The 13,918-nt window shown below is 35.0% G+C and overlaps 1 protein-coding gene across 5 annotated transcripts in view; it reads right to left on the bottom strand.

The window, feature by feature from the left end:
- Positions 1-13,918, bottom strand: part of LOC110811135 (SNF2 domain-containing protein / helicase domain-containing protein / HNH endonuclease domain-containing protein) — a 29,562-nt gene that overhangs the window by 6,032 nt on the left and 9,612 nt on the right. For 3 of the 5 annotated variants that reach the window (XR_015816119.1, XM_088210830.1, XM_088210832.1), the window contains 13 exons: positions 12,211-12,407; positions 10,102-10,203; positions 9,463-9,573; positions 7,347-7,412; positions 7,160-7,258; positions 5,115-5,348; positions 4,817-4,972; positions 4,630-4,731; positions 2,313-2,624; positions 2,008-2,195; positions 1,575-1,677; positions 1,236-1,381; positions 840-919 (listed from right to left, as the gene is read on the bottom strand). Coding sequence is in view for 3 of the 5 variants with exons in the window: in XM_088210830.1 (XP_088066956.1) it covers positions 840-919; positions 1,236-1,381; positions 1,575-1,677; positions 2,008-2,195; positions 2,313-2,624; positions 4,630-4,731; positions 4,817-4,972; positions 5,115-5,348; positions 7,160-7,258; positions 7,347-7,412; positions 9,463-9,573; positions 10,102-10,203; positions 12,211-12,407 (1,896 nt within the window). In the remaining 2 variants the exon portion in view is untranslated. Of the gene's footprint in view, positions 1-839; positions 920-1,235; positions 1,382-1,574; positions 1,678-2,007; positions 2,196-2,312; positions 2,625-4,629; positions 4,732-4,816; positions 4,973-5,114; positions 5,349-7,159; positions 7,259-7,346; positions 7,413-9,462; positions 9,574-10,101; positions 10,204-12,210; positions 12,412-13,918 lie in introns of those variants that run through there. The other 2 variants (XM_088210831.1, XR_015816120.1) reach the window with 2 other exon arrangements.

Here is a 13,918-nt window from a genome sequence, read left to right as displayed (position 1 = left end):
TACAGCTTAAAAAGCATATAAATTATTAATAGTCAAAATTCATATATCAAATGGTTCATGAGTTTTTTAAGTTTCCAAATCAAACAATATACATATTAAAATACAAATCTAATTTCTCATATACTTTGAATTTTTAGAAGGTTTCACAAAATATAGCCCTAATATTGTAAAAATTTTGAAAAGTACCTTTAAATGTTTGGTTTTTCAATTACATCAGATTTTTTACTATGAAAACCGAAAACTGAACAGAATAGTGAGCATTCTCAATTTGCAAAAACCGAGACCGAAACCAAAAACCTAACCAAATTAAGCATACTCCATATGAACAGAAGACCATACTGAAAACTGAATAAACTGAAACTAATTTTCTAAAATATCATTAAGAGTTCAGTATTAGGTTAAATCAATTTTATAAGTGAAAACTGAAAACTGAATTGAACACAGGTTACTCTTATTTTGCAAAACCAAAACCGAAACTGAAAACTGAATGGACCAAGCCGGATTAAGCATTCCCCCTGTGAACAAACTTTATACTGAAAACCAAACAAAACTAAGTAAGCAAACTCCTAGATGAACTGAACTCTATACCAAAAACTAAACATATTGAACTGAATTAACCACACAATGGAGCATATCGCCAGAGTGAGATATCAATCACATAAAGTCATAGTAACAAGTCCCATTCACCTTCAAACTTAGGAATATATTGTGGTAGACCATTGTAGAACTATTATCAATAGGGAGACAACTTAAAAATGAATGTGGAACGTCAATCAAACTGAGAGAGGATCTTTCTAGGGAGAATAACTTCAACCAGAAAATATTTAATAATATCATACCTCCACCTCGGTATACAGGAATGATGTGATCTGCATGCCATGCATTCCCCTCAGTTGGATCATTGACAAGTTTGTTGAGCCTGCAGGAAATCACATGGAAAAGTTAGCATGTTTTAAGATATATTTTCCTAACATACATCAGGCCTAATCCATACAAGGTAAAATATTAGGCACAGAAAAATCTTTCATGTACTATATCCTATTCTCCAAACAGAGTTCATTAAGTTTCTACTTAAGATGCACAGTAGACAGTATAAGCTCAACAACCACAAGTACACCACCTGATCATAGATTAACATAAACTTTACAACTGCTTTCACGAAAAAAACAAAAGCCTTAGAAACTGAACATTCTGCATCAAGTAGGAAAAGAACACCATTATTCAATTAGACTCACAAGGTTTTCCGGCTGGCCAATTTTGGTGCAACTTGCTCAATGTATTTCAGTCGTTTCTCCAGCAATAAAGGTTTTAAGCGCTTCACAAGTTGATGACAATCCAACTGGCAATTTGTGCAGATGCCATGTTCTATTTGAAAAAGTTGCTAAAATCTCAAAATCACCATGATTAGTTATGAAATTACTAAATAAATAGAAGCTTAAGAATAAAATATCAAAGGAATGATACTTCCAACTTTAAAAACTCCCAATGATTTTGCAATCAGACAGTCTGATTCATGTAACGAACAGTTAAATTGAAACCAATTATTGTTTCACTCAGTTGATATATATCCTTACCTGACGGAGGAATCCATTGCTTGTTCTTATGCGGTACTCTTCAAAGCAGCCAAGATTACAAAAAAGATCCTCAAAATATTCTGGTTCTTTGGCACTTCTGCCCCTGAAATCAAAGTGTAGAAATATTGTAAAACCAGTCTCTTTCCATCTTTTTACCATTTTACCTTTTCTTCTGTTATTCTCCTTTTTTGTCTTTTTGTGCAGGTATGAAGTATGGCAGCTGGGGATGCCCTCTGATATTTTACGTTTATTCCTTCCGTTGAGGAAGGTTGTTATTTTTGTTTTATTCTCTTCCATCTGCCTATATAATGGCAACCCGATGAATGAAAGAAATAAAAGGAAATTTTGAGAATTTTCCCATTCTCAAAAACTTCACAAAGAAAACAATTTCACCTGGAATTTTTACAGAAAGAAAGCATCAATCTGGACTTACGTGCAGGGTTTTTGGCAAAGCTTGCAGAGTGGTTCGTCTTTCAGTGTCCAGCCCTGAGTGTATTCTTTCTCCATCTTTTTGTGGCCACTACGAATATGGACTTTTTTCCACACAGCATCTGATGGTAAAGGAAGACTAATCTCATACAAGGGTGTACTTCTCCGTTTGCTTCCACCCTTCAGCAGTCCCTGTTTTCAGGAGTAACGAGAACAAATTGCAATAAATTATGAAAAGCATTTACAAGTACATGATAAGCAGTGGAAACAAAAAATATAGTTACAGAAGAAGAGCACTTTTGGAATTACCCCTTTGTTGTGGCTAATATTTTCACTCAAGTAGCATAGCTCAACAGACAAAGGTAGTTGCAAAGGTTTTCCAAATAGTTTCTTTTGTTCAATAGGCCTTAGCTTGTTCCACTCATTGACAAATTCCAGAAGAGCATGCCTATATGCTGGGTTGTCTTTGACAGATTCCGAGACTGTGTCCTTATTGATGGCTGAAGGGAAATTTTCTGATTCAAGGTCCTCTGGACGGAAATTTTCGAAAAGCGGTTTTGGTCTTGAGTCTCTTCCTGAGATGCAGGAATATAAATGGATTCTTCCAGTATACTGGCTGACCTGAAAATATGACAGCCAATTACAGGAACAAGATATAAATATCATATGTTCTATTAGTTGGAACGAAGATAAACTAAAGAACATTCAAAGTGATCACAACTTAAGATTGGCGAAGTTGAAAATTTGAGTTGTCAATGAATGTCATTTGAGCCACAACGTTGCAGGTCATTAATGCTAGATATGATTAGTCATGTTGGCACCATTCTATAATTCTAAAGAGACATTCAAGCTAACAAGACAACAATCGGCACCACATAAGTAAAACAAGTTTCATTCTGACACAGTAGTTAAAACCAAAATCAACAAGTCTTGTTATGGAAATTTGAGCAAATTTGGCTTGAGCTGAAATTTGAATGATAGCATTTTTAAGCAGCCTTCAGATGGAGGCATTAACTGACCTTCAGTTTTTTCGCATTCAACAAGTACCTAATTGTAGAAAGACCAAATCTGAGTTTCTAAATAACGTACAACTGCTTCAACCAGTATTACATGAATCTCCTTATGGAATTCCTACAAAGAGCTATAAATGATCTCTGTTTTACATGTCTGAGGGTTTGGCTATAACAGACCTATGAATGATCTCTGTTTTACACGTCTTTCATGGAAAGGTCAAGGTGGAGGGTGTGAAAACAATCTTCATGTTCTTTTGCATTCAACGTAACTTACTAGAAGACATTGTTATTCTTAACATCTTGCATGAGTCACTATATTTTCATTGCTAAGAAAGCTACAGCTCCTTACTAGGAACATTCTACATTGGAATACATAATCCCAAATCTGAATCCCTGGACAATCATATGGAATTAAGACAAACTAAGACTAGCTCCACAAACCCCAAGACATCTGGATTTCAGTAGAACATTGGTTTTGGCAAGGTTGATCAGTTTACAGTTCAACAACAAACATGATACACATTTTTTCAACTTGATTCAACAGCTTGCAAGGGCTCTCAAATAAGAACTTGGTTTTCCAACCATTGAGAACATTGCTAGAAAGGAAAGGCATTAGACCAAGGTGACAGGAGACAGCATCAAGCAAGGTGGATTGGATTCTATTGTCTCAGATTCTTCTTCTAGTCCTCCTACTGCTACTGCCACTGCTGCTGTTTTGCAGCTGCAGTGGCACAGCCTCAGCAGACTCCATGGCGAAGCTCAGGCATAACTCAAACCCTTTCCAATCAGAACAGAACACAAGGAATCCGATCATACAGTCTCTCTTCTGTAATAACAACTCTATTCATGGCTATTAAAGATGAAAACATATGAAATAATTTTCGGACTTTAGAGTAAAAGATGGGAAAAAATTACAGGGAGAAGTAATTTTCTAATTATAATAAAGTAAAAATTACAAAGAAGAGAGGTGAGATGAAAACCCAACCCAAGTCTCTTGTGAATCTTTTCTTCTTCGAAGGAGATCACTATCCCAGAAAAGCTTCCGTCAAGGGAATTGTGCCCTTCAGAAAAGAATCTCCTTCTGGATTCTGAAGGAAACGTGTGGCTGTTAAATACTATTCAGATGACTGGCCAACAAACAGTTCAAAAGAGAAGATTGTGATGACCACCAGTGATGAGCCAGAGTGACCAGCAGCTTCCCTTCTTCGGGGACGCTGGTTTGCTTTGGAGCAAAGAAAATGAGAAGTGTGGGGTGTGAGGTAGAAAAGAGGTATTTTTTTTATATAATGAGTTTTTGCTTAACTTGTGGACCGGTCTGAACTGGTCCACATTTTTTGAATGTTATGGCAGATGACATGGGGCATCCGATGTGACATTATACTTACAAACTACTCAATCAAAAGGTGTTACATAAAATTTGACAATAGCGTAACTTAACAGTGTAAACAGTTAATAACAGATAATGATTAAATCGAACACTTTTCAGAAGCATAGAAACTAATTTGGACAAAAAATAGAGGCAAGGGCTTATTTCAACAAAAATAAATTGCGGGGACTAAATTATTATTTTAGCCTGCGCATAAGGATACTTTTACAACCAGCATGGATCTTACCTCAAACCGCAGCCAATCTACTTTATTAGAGCAACAATCAGCTTCAATATGTTGAACTGAGTTACCATCAATTTTGATTGTTTGAGGATCAATGACATGCTCCTGTACTTTCAAAATGATTATGAAATTCCTACATCTCAAAGAAGAAAAATGGGTTCATAATCTCCGTTACAAAAAGAAAACATACTTGTACTTTTCCAATTTGATAATTCTCTTCGCATTGTTCATTTGGCTTATTAGGAGCATCTGTGCCTGGAGGTCTAACCCCACCATCATAAAGATTTGCCACAATTTCAATTGAAGGATGAAGTTTGGCCACTTCCAGCTCTGGAACTAGCTCTGCCTGTTCAACTAAAAATTTCAACTTCCTTGCCAAACTAAAAAAAAAAAACAAAACTCACAACAAAATTAAAGGAGTTATATGGAACATTTGACACCATTACATAAAAAGATTATTTTCAAAAATTTTGGGGTCAAAGTTTTACCTTGAAATGAAGAACATCAGCCTGGGCTGAACTGTCATCAGATACACTCCTTTCTTCATATCTGTCATTCATTTCAGGAGCTTCCTCATGAACTGCTTCAGAAAGTTGCAAATCCTGCGGTAGACGAGAGGAATGCAACTCCAATTCTGCAGAATGCAGACCAGATTCTGTTTTTTGTAAGACTTGATTATGACAACTTTCCTTGGTTGGTTCTAGATACGAGACACCTTCAACCTGAAAACCCCACATATGAGATCTGATATTACATTACGTGATTTAATCTTACTTAAGAACAAAAGGAGAAACAATAACCAAGTATCAACCAAACGAATAGTACAAACGAAAAAATGTTCATTTATTTTTTGTATTAACAAAATCTGTTAGTCATGAAATCATTAGCATTCATATAAGCTCTTAAAACAAGCCAAAATTGTCAGCCACATTCCAGAAAGAATAACTGTTATTGGAAAAGGAGAAAAAAACCATAGAGATCAAAGGCCTGATTTTTTTCAACCTATACGTACACCTACTTGAGTTTCTCCTGGTTCTTCTAACTTCACAGGGAGAAAGAATGTGCTCCAGCAAACCAAGCTCATAGTCTTGTAAATTCCCTTAGAAATGATATTTCAACCAGAAATAAAGGAATTTCACCAAATTGAGTTCATAGCGTTTTCTTCCTCGATAGTGTTGTCAGAACCCTTACTCGTGATTCCAACTTGTCCGGGTAAGTAAATTTGGTTTAGAGAACGAGAGAGAGAGAGAGAGAGAGAGAGAGAGGAGAGAGAACAGAGAGAGATAGAGAGAAAGAGACTAGGAGATAGACAGAGAAATAGAGAGCCCAAAAGAGAGAAGAGATTTAGGTTTCAATTCTTCAATGATTTCTTCATTGAATCCAGACTATTTACATGCGAAATCAGGGGTCGGACGTGCTGGTTTGTTAGACGTGTCGGCCCATTACAGATAAGATAGTTGCATTGGTTGCAACCAATGCAACAGATTTTGGTTACAACACCTGGTGTTGGTTGCAACAGCCAGCAAACAGACCCACCGAAACCCTACAGACACCTTCCAGATTCTTCTAAGGTTGAAATGACATTTTCACCCTTATGCGTGTTTTTCCCATTTTACCCTGTACATTTATTTCCCTTTTTACCCTTCTCCTACAGTACAACTTTGAAGGCTTTGTGGCAAGTGTCAATATGGCCTTGAATGTAATCACACAAAAAACAACTTAAATGCCCTTAGAAATGGACATTCCAATTAGACCAAAGGAATTTTATCCCACAAAGGTTCCTACACCCTTCGGTTACTAATAACCTTTCCAACATCAAGAACGACATTCACTTACTAACTATACGCTTGTAATTGCAAGGGTGATTCAGTAAATTAATAGGGAGAAAAATGAATTAAGGAAAAGCTGCGAATTTTCCCCAAAATTCTTTAATAAGAAAAGAAAATTTTCAAAAAAAAAAATCAATAAGAGGGCCCCAATTAAGTCCCACCTAAGTAAGAGAAAAGCTTATTATTTATTCGTTTACAATTGAAAATATCTCTAAGACTCAGGATCTACACGGTCAACTAAAAAGTTCAAAGTATGAAGCCATCTTTCTGTAAGTATCCAAATTGAGTTTCCAGCCTTTCAAAAGCTCTCTATTTCTTTTTAATCACACTATCTAAAAACATGGAAAAGGAACTAGAGTACGAAATTTTTGGTCATCTGGGAAGCCCCATAACCAGTCAAGTTTGTGACTGATTAATAGTTAGATTGCTAATCATCCAATTAACTCCCATGAGAAACAAACTCATCTTCAGAATAGTTCTCTAGTTCACTGACTAGACATTCTTACAAACAAAGCCACTACTAGTCAAGAACTTTTCTCCTCAACTATGTGGAGATTAGACTAATAAGGGATTTTGCATTTCCAGAAACATTTTCAAACTGATTCAGGAGCCTGGCTTTACTAAAGGTGCAATCTGAAAAGAGAATCTCAATAACAATTTTTTTCAAAAAAAAAAAAAAAAGACAAAGAACACCAGATACATACTGCTATTTCATGTACAGCATCATATTTTCCATTCGTTGTGGATGAAACATGGTGCAGTCTCCTGTTCAAGTTTTTCCAATGCGACTCATCTGTTGTATCCTGCAATCTGAAAACTGTCATTTACATGTGGAGGAGAAGGATGTGATTGCACCTAGGAATAAATCAAACTAAAGAAAAAAGAGAGCACCTTTGCACAGAAGATATAAATGTTGACGGCTTTTGTTTGTCCTCGCCTGTGAGCTCTATCCTCAGCCTTCAATATAGAATTAAATTAAGCACATGAAGAAAAAATCAGTAAAGCCCAGCAAGGACAGACCAAGGATAATTCACTGAAAAGACAATAGAGCAGAAATTTAGTGCAAGTACTCGAAGAGAAGAAAAAAGTAAGTATTTCCAGGGAAATTTCCTAGAAAAATGGATGTAACTCATAAAAACAAGGAGCTCAAAACAGCTGCATTTTCCTATGAACAATTTGCCAACATCTCACAGCAATCTGCGTGTAGTCCAAAAAGATACACAGACAATGACTAAAGACCAGAGTCATCTGGGAAGACAGGAAAAGAGGAACAAAATCAATCCTTTTTTTTAATTAGAAGAAACACTAATACTGATTCCAGTACTTTTCTACATAAAATTCATGAAGCCACTGCTATATCATGTCAAGGAGTATTCCGAATGTAAGAAGGAAAGTCGCACAATAGCCATTGTCACTTAGATGTTCGTCTTAATTGCGAAGTACAGTACTATAGATATGAATGGTTCCCCTTGCAGACATTAGACTAGATGCGCTAGCTTCTCACTCTAGCTAATGCGTTATTGCTTGACGTCTAAACCCATTTTGTTCCAAAAAAAAGATCATCAATCATTGATGACAACTCTGGCCAATTAGTCGCTGTGTGGCTTGTTCAAATCAGTCTCTACAGGTCAGCAAAGGGAAACAGATTGAAGCGGGCACATCCAGTGGCAAGGTGTACCAACATTTTACACATGGCTGCAAGGGGAGCACTGAGGACCACCTGAGCTCTTAGTTTTTTTCTGATCTGATTTATTGTTCAGTAATTTCAGAATATCAATTTCCTGAGTTTATGTTTTACTTTCTTTTGATGGATGGTTACCTACTGTTCAGTGGGTAGTCTCTTCGGTGTCCTTTGCAACTTGATCTACTTACATGACTATAGATTATGAGTAAAATAAGTAATTTTATACATGAGACGGTTAACTTTTCTGCAGTTCCTTGACAGTTTAAGAGTAAACTCTTTGTTTATCTTTTTCTTTTTTCTTAGAAGAGGGAAGTGGTTATTCCAGACAGTTTGGAGTTACCTATTCCTTTGGAGGTTGTTTTAAGATCTTATCTTGTCTCCAAGCTTGTGTATAAATTTGCAGTTCCTATCAGTAAAACATTGAGCAGAATTTAGAAAGTACTTTCTTTCTAAACTCAAGACATTGAAGGCTTCTCTCTTCATGAGCTCTTATCATTCAATTAAGCACAGAAAATGAGAGAGGAAAGTCCAGTAAACTCTTTAACAGTTTAGTGGAATTTGCAACCAGCACAACCATAAGCAGATCCTATTTAGGGATGATAGCAATTTGTATCAGACATTGATATGAAGATGTTGGACATTGCTAAAGACTAGAAAATGGCTAATCAAGACTTCAATATAATGTTGATAAACTATTAGATTGAGTTGTTTCAAATTTCAATTATATGGAATATGAAAGAGAATATGATGCAAAAGTCATAAAGTTTCATTTACCTTATCCTAAATGACAAATTACCAAATTAGTCTTGAAGTTTGGCACTTATTACAATTCGATCCCTAATATTTTTTTCATTAATTTGGTCCCTGATGTTCTCAAATAGTCTCAAACGCTTAACTTTCTTTTATTTTCTAACGGAAAAAGCTAAAATAATTAGCTCATATTCACATAATTTAAAAAACTGCTCAAAAGAACGAATTTGACTAATTAATGAAATTAATATATTAAAAGTTAATAATAACACTAGGTTTTTTATTTATTTAATTAATAAGTCAAAATTATTTTTTTTGTATTTTTTTTAACATCCTAACTTGACCTAACCATTTTAGATTTTTCCATTAGGAAATGGAAGAAAACTAGACATTTGGAACAAATAAAAAAAATATGAGACCAAATTGTAAATATGACAATATTAGGGATCAAATTGTAACAAACGCCCAAACTTTAGGGACCCATTTAGTAATTTTTCATATCCTAAAATATTAATGTAACAGGATGAACACAGTAAAAATTTAGAACAATTAGACGAAAAAACTTGATTAGACCTGAAGCATAATTGAAGGAGTTTGAGGCAACTCCAAGAACACTACATTTTGTGCTGATGAAAAATCAAGTCCAACACCGCCAGCAGTTATACCAATAATTGCTATCTTTATCTGAAAAATAAAAAAGTAATGTGAACTTAAGGAAAATTATCTTAAGTTATAATACATGAAGATAGATTCTGATACTATGTATATAGCAGAGCCACCTCATGAGAACACAAAGACCTAAAAAGTATGATTCAGATATTGACACAATAAAAATTGTATTTGAACTTCATTTTGGACAAGATAGCTGGTCAAATTCTTTAGATTTACTAATAAAAGATAAAATAGCTTCATTATAATCATTCCAACAAAAAAATAAAATATTCCTTCTCCTTTCCACCAGAGAGCGAAAAAACCTACAGGCATTTCTTTCTTCAAACATTTTTTGCAAAGGGCCTTTACTTGAGCCATGCCCTTCTTAGCATCAAGTTCTTGATGCTAGAAAATAAGTCTTTTGAAGTGTACATAAATACATATTGTAGGATAAATTTTTAACTTCAAGGCTTTATATTCAGTAAAAAGCTAACATTTGGGACAATAACAGATAATGAGGAAAAAGCATCTTAGCTCAATTAGTGAAAATCTTGAGTATACCTCATTTGATGATCGAAACAACTGCACGGCCAACTGTCTATCTTTGGCAAGCGTTTTTCCATCAATGCGAACAAAGCCAATGCCTTTCTCACATAAAAATTCCTGATTAATTTAAAAAAAACAATGGAATTAAAGCAATACAATGGTAGAGCATAAATAAACGTCAATGACGATCAGATGATGGGATGACAATAAAATTCCTAAACATCTGTATGGGGAAAGGGACCATGCCCAGTTCAGTCTCACTTAAAATTAAAGAAAATTGTTCTAGGAATAACAAAAAAAAACTACACAGAAAATATTTAACTCATTCTAAATTCCATTTTTATAAGTTTGGATGCCTCTCAGATACTCAGTTGACTTTAACAAATATTGTTATTCAAAACTCTGTAGTTAAGTAAGCGGCATCACCATGATGGATGATAATAAAATTCCTAAAACATCAGTATGGGGAAGGGAACATGCCCAGTTCAGTTTCACATAAAATTAAAGAAAGTTATTCTAGGAATAACGAAAAAAAACTAGGCAGAAAATATTAACTCGTTCTAGAATTCCATTTATATAAGTTAGATGGCTCCCATATACTCAATTGACTTCAACAAATACAGTTATTCAGCAATCTCTGGGTTAGCAAGCAGCATCAGCATGAATGATAGATGATAACAAGGATAAATTCATGGATAAGTGTCTGTCCACTTAGAGTTTCTTATCATCTTGTCAGCATGTGTTATTGTCAATACAAAAGTTATAGCTTCCACATTTGGAATTGCACCAATGACTTAACCAGCACAAACTCCAGGCATCAATGGAGAAATATGTTCACTGTTTTCAAGATGGAGCAAGAAAACACTGACCAAGAAATTCTAATATCAAGCAAAATTCAGCAAGTTTCAGAGGTATTATAAACCAAACTTGTTTAAAAATTGTTTCTGAAGTGACAAAAATATTCTCAATGCCAACAAATCAATTCATTATTGAACAAATAGAAAGAGTAAGAAAGCACATGGCTTCATAGGGAGGTGTTTGTCTACAAGTTCGTAGATTTTATGGTTGAAACACAAGCAAAAATCTTCCTTCACTGTTCTCTGGCTTCAGACCCTGCATTACCTTTAAAGATCAATTGCCAACTTTCATAATCGCCAGATAATACAACTAAAGAAAGATAAAAATTTGATCCCTTTTACTACATTGATTTCAGTACAAGTACGTACCACTTACAGTGACGAAAAACCAGTGATCATCTACCATGTCCAAGGAATACCTCTCATAATAACATGCCACACTAAAAGTAGAAGCCACAATGCTTGTTTAAAACCAGTAATGTCTTGCTTCTATATATTGCAATCTTCATCAGCTATACTTCGTGTCAAACTAGTCTAAATGGATTTCTTACCCAAGAAAATTTTCAGACTCCCTATTTTAATTTGATCTACTTTTCTTTCAAACCAGAATAATACAAATAATTCTATGATTAAACAAGTCATATATTCTTTTTCTTGAGGAAAAAAAGAGAAGTAATATTAACAAGGCACCAATGGGATAAATAATGCACTGAACCAAAATATAGAATATGAAAGAACCAAAATATTATGAATTTCCCTGAATTCTCTTCATTGTTAAGAAGGTGTGATCATTAAAAAAAAAACATAGTATAGAACCAGTGATCTCCAATGCTAGCATAAAGGATAAATAGTGCACTGAAAAACCCTCTTGTCACTCTCTTTCTAAATAATTGAAATGATAGCAAATGGAATAAGGGAAATAAGCTTTCTCCCGGTCCTGTACACCCTAATACCAACCTAAGCCCATAATTCATCCCTAATCAAGTCACTGGCTGCACAGGACAGGTTTATGAAGGAAAAATATGAATATCATAACCTTTTAGCCTCAACTCACCAAAGAAAGAAAAAGATCTAAGGAATACACTTTCCTGGAAACACATTGGACAACCAATTGATAAAGAGTCTTTCCCACCTCCTCAAATTATTCATCGTAAGACTTTGGCACTAAGCACCCTCAAATTATAGGCTATACATCAGTAACCATAGGGCCTTAAACTAATTGAATAACATGCACCAAAATTAAAATATAAAAGAAACAAAAACTAACCTGTATGCCATCAAGAACTCTATGATGATGAGCAAAAACTATCATCTTGCAAGAGCTCATATTCAAATCCAACATTGTTGCAGCATCTGAGTCAGCCATGAGCGGGTGTATCGAAAGCCATGAGCGAAATCCAACGAGTTTTGCAACACCAAGTTCTTCATTAGAGAGTTTTTCAGAATTGAGACTACCTCCACCAGCTGACTTGTGACCAAAAGGTAAAATACGCATGTGGAAATGCACAGGGCGAGTGAGTATAACTAATATTCTCAAGATGGCACCCAATAATCATATCATTACTCAAACAACAGTTAACCCAATTACCAATTGAAGTAGCTTAGTCAAGCAATTAACTTGAATTGGAGATTACTTATGTTGACTTACGAACCATTTTTTGTTCTCGGATCAAATTTACAACCTCAACATGAAAAATAAGCTTCCCAGCATGAGTTTTTTGTGAAGATTGACCACTTAGTTAAATGAAACCTTTCACATTTCATATAGAAGCTTGAGTTCAGCTCAATAGAACTACAAATTCATTTTTAGGTAAAGGCTTAGTTAAAACCAAATTTATTTCTCCAAAATGAGTCACCTAAAGGCTTAATAAAACCAAATTCCAGTAGTGATGATCTTAATGTTCCCATTGAAGTTAGAAAATGGACTGGTACATATACCAAACACCTTTTACCAAGCTATCACGTTTCTATAGAGTCTTTATATCATCATTGTCTTCTGATTCTATTCCACAGAGTTTGCAAGAAGCTATGACGAATTCAAAGTGGAAGGCAGCTGTTGATGATGATATGAGAGGTTTGACAGGGGAGACATGGGAACCTGCCAACCTTTTGGCGGAAGATAAACCAGTAGGCTCTAGGTGGCTGTTTACTGTGAAACATAAATCTAATGGGACTTTGAGATTTAAAGCTCGATTAGTGTGGTAAAGAGGCTCACACAAGTATTTCCTACCACACATGTTTATAATATCAATTCCTATAAACCTGATGGCCGGAAATACTAGCAACAGTGGACATTTGTTTCTTCACAATATTATATGGAAAGCAGGAGCTACTACCAGAATTTCCTTTTTCGCTTGGGAGGCTGCAAAAAGTTGCATTCTCACTTTAGACAATTTCATGAAGAGAGGGATTCCTATTGTCAATAGATGTTTTCTCTGCAAGAACAACTTAGAATCCCGCAATCATCTCCTACTTGAAGGTAATATGGTTCACAAGCTGTGGTCTGTGGCGCTCGGTCTCATGGGGCTGTCTTGGGTTAGAAATGAATCTATTTCATCCGAACTCCTTGCTTGGGAAGGCTTCTTCAGCAAACAGAAATCTCTCAAACTCATTCCTCTCACCATTTTCTGGATCATACGGAAGGGGAGAAACAACAGGGCTTTTGAAAGCAAAGAAGTAGAATTTAGCATTATCATTGACAATTGGCTCTATTATTTTGATTCTACTATTTTAGGACAACATTGATTGTTTTGAAAACCTTGGTTTCATTGTTGATATGCTAACCAACTTGTAAATCTTTTGTACATGAGAGGTGCCCCCTTGGCACACCATTATTTCAATACAATACTTACACTTTTATTTCAAAAAATAAACCATGTTGATAGATTTACTATGAAAGTAAAGCCAATAATACAATTTACCCAAGTAATTTCCACTACACATGTTTTCTTTAGCACTGCTATAAGCTTAAATCC

Source organism: Carica papaya, chromosome 9 (genome assembly GCF_054855325.1).
Source record: "Carica papaya isolate Zhongbai chromosome 9, ASM5485532v1, whole genome shotgun sequence".
NCBI lineage: Eukaryota > Viridiplantae > Streptophyta > Magnoliopsida > Brassicales > Caricaceae > Carica > Carica papaya.
Note: the sequence above shows the minus strand (reverse complement) of the source record. Positions and strands in the feature narration are given on the sequence as shown.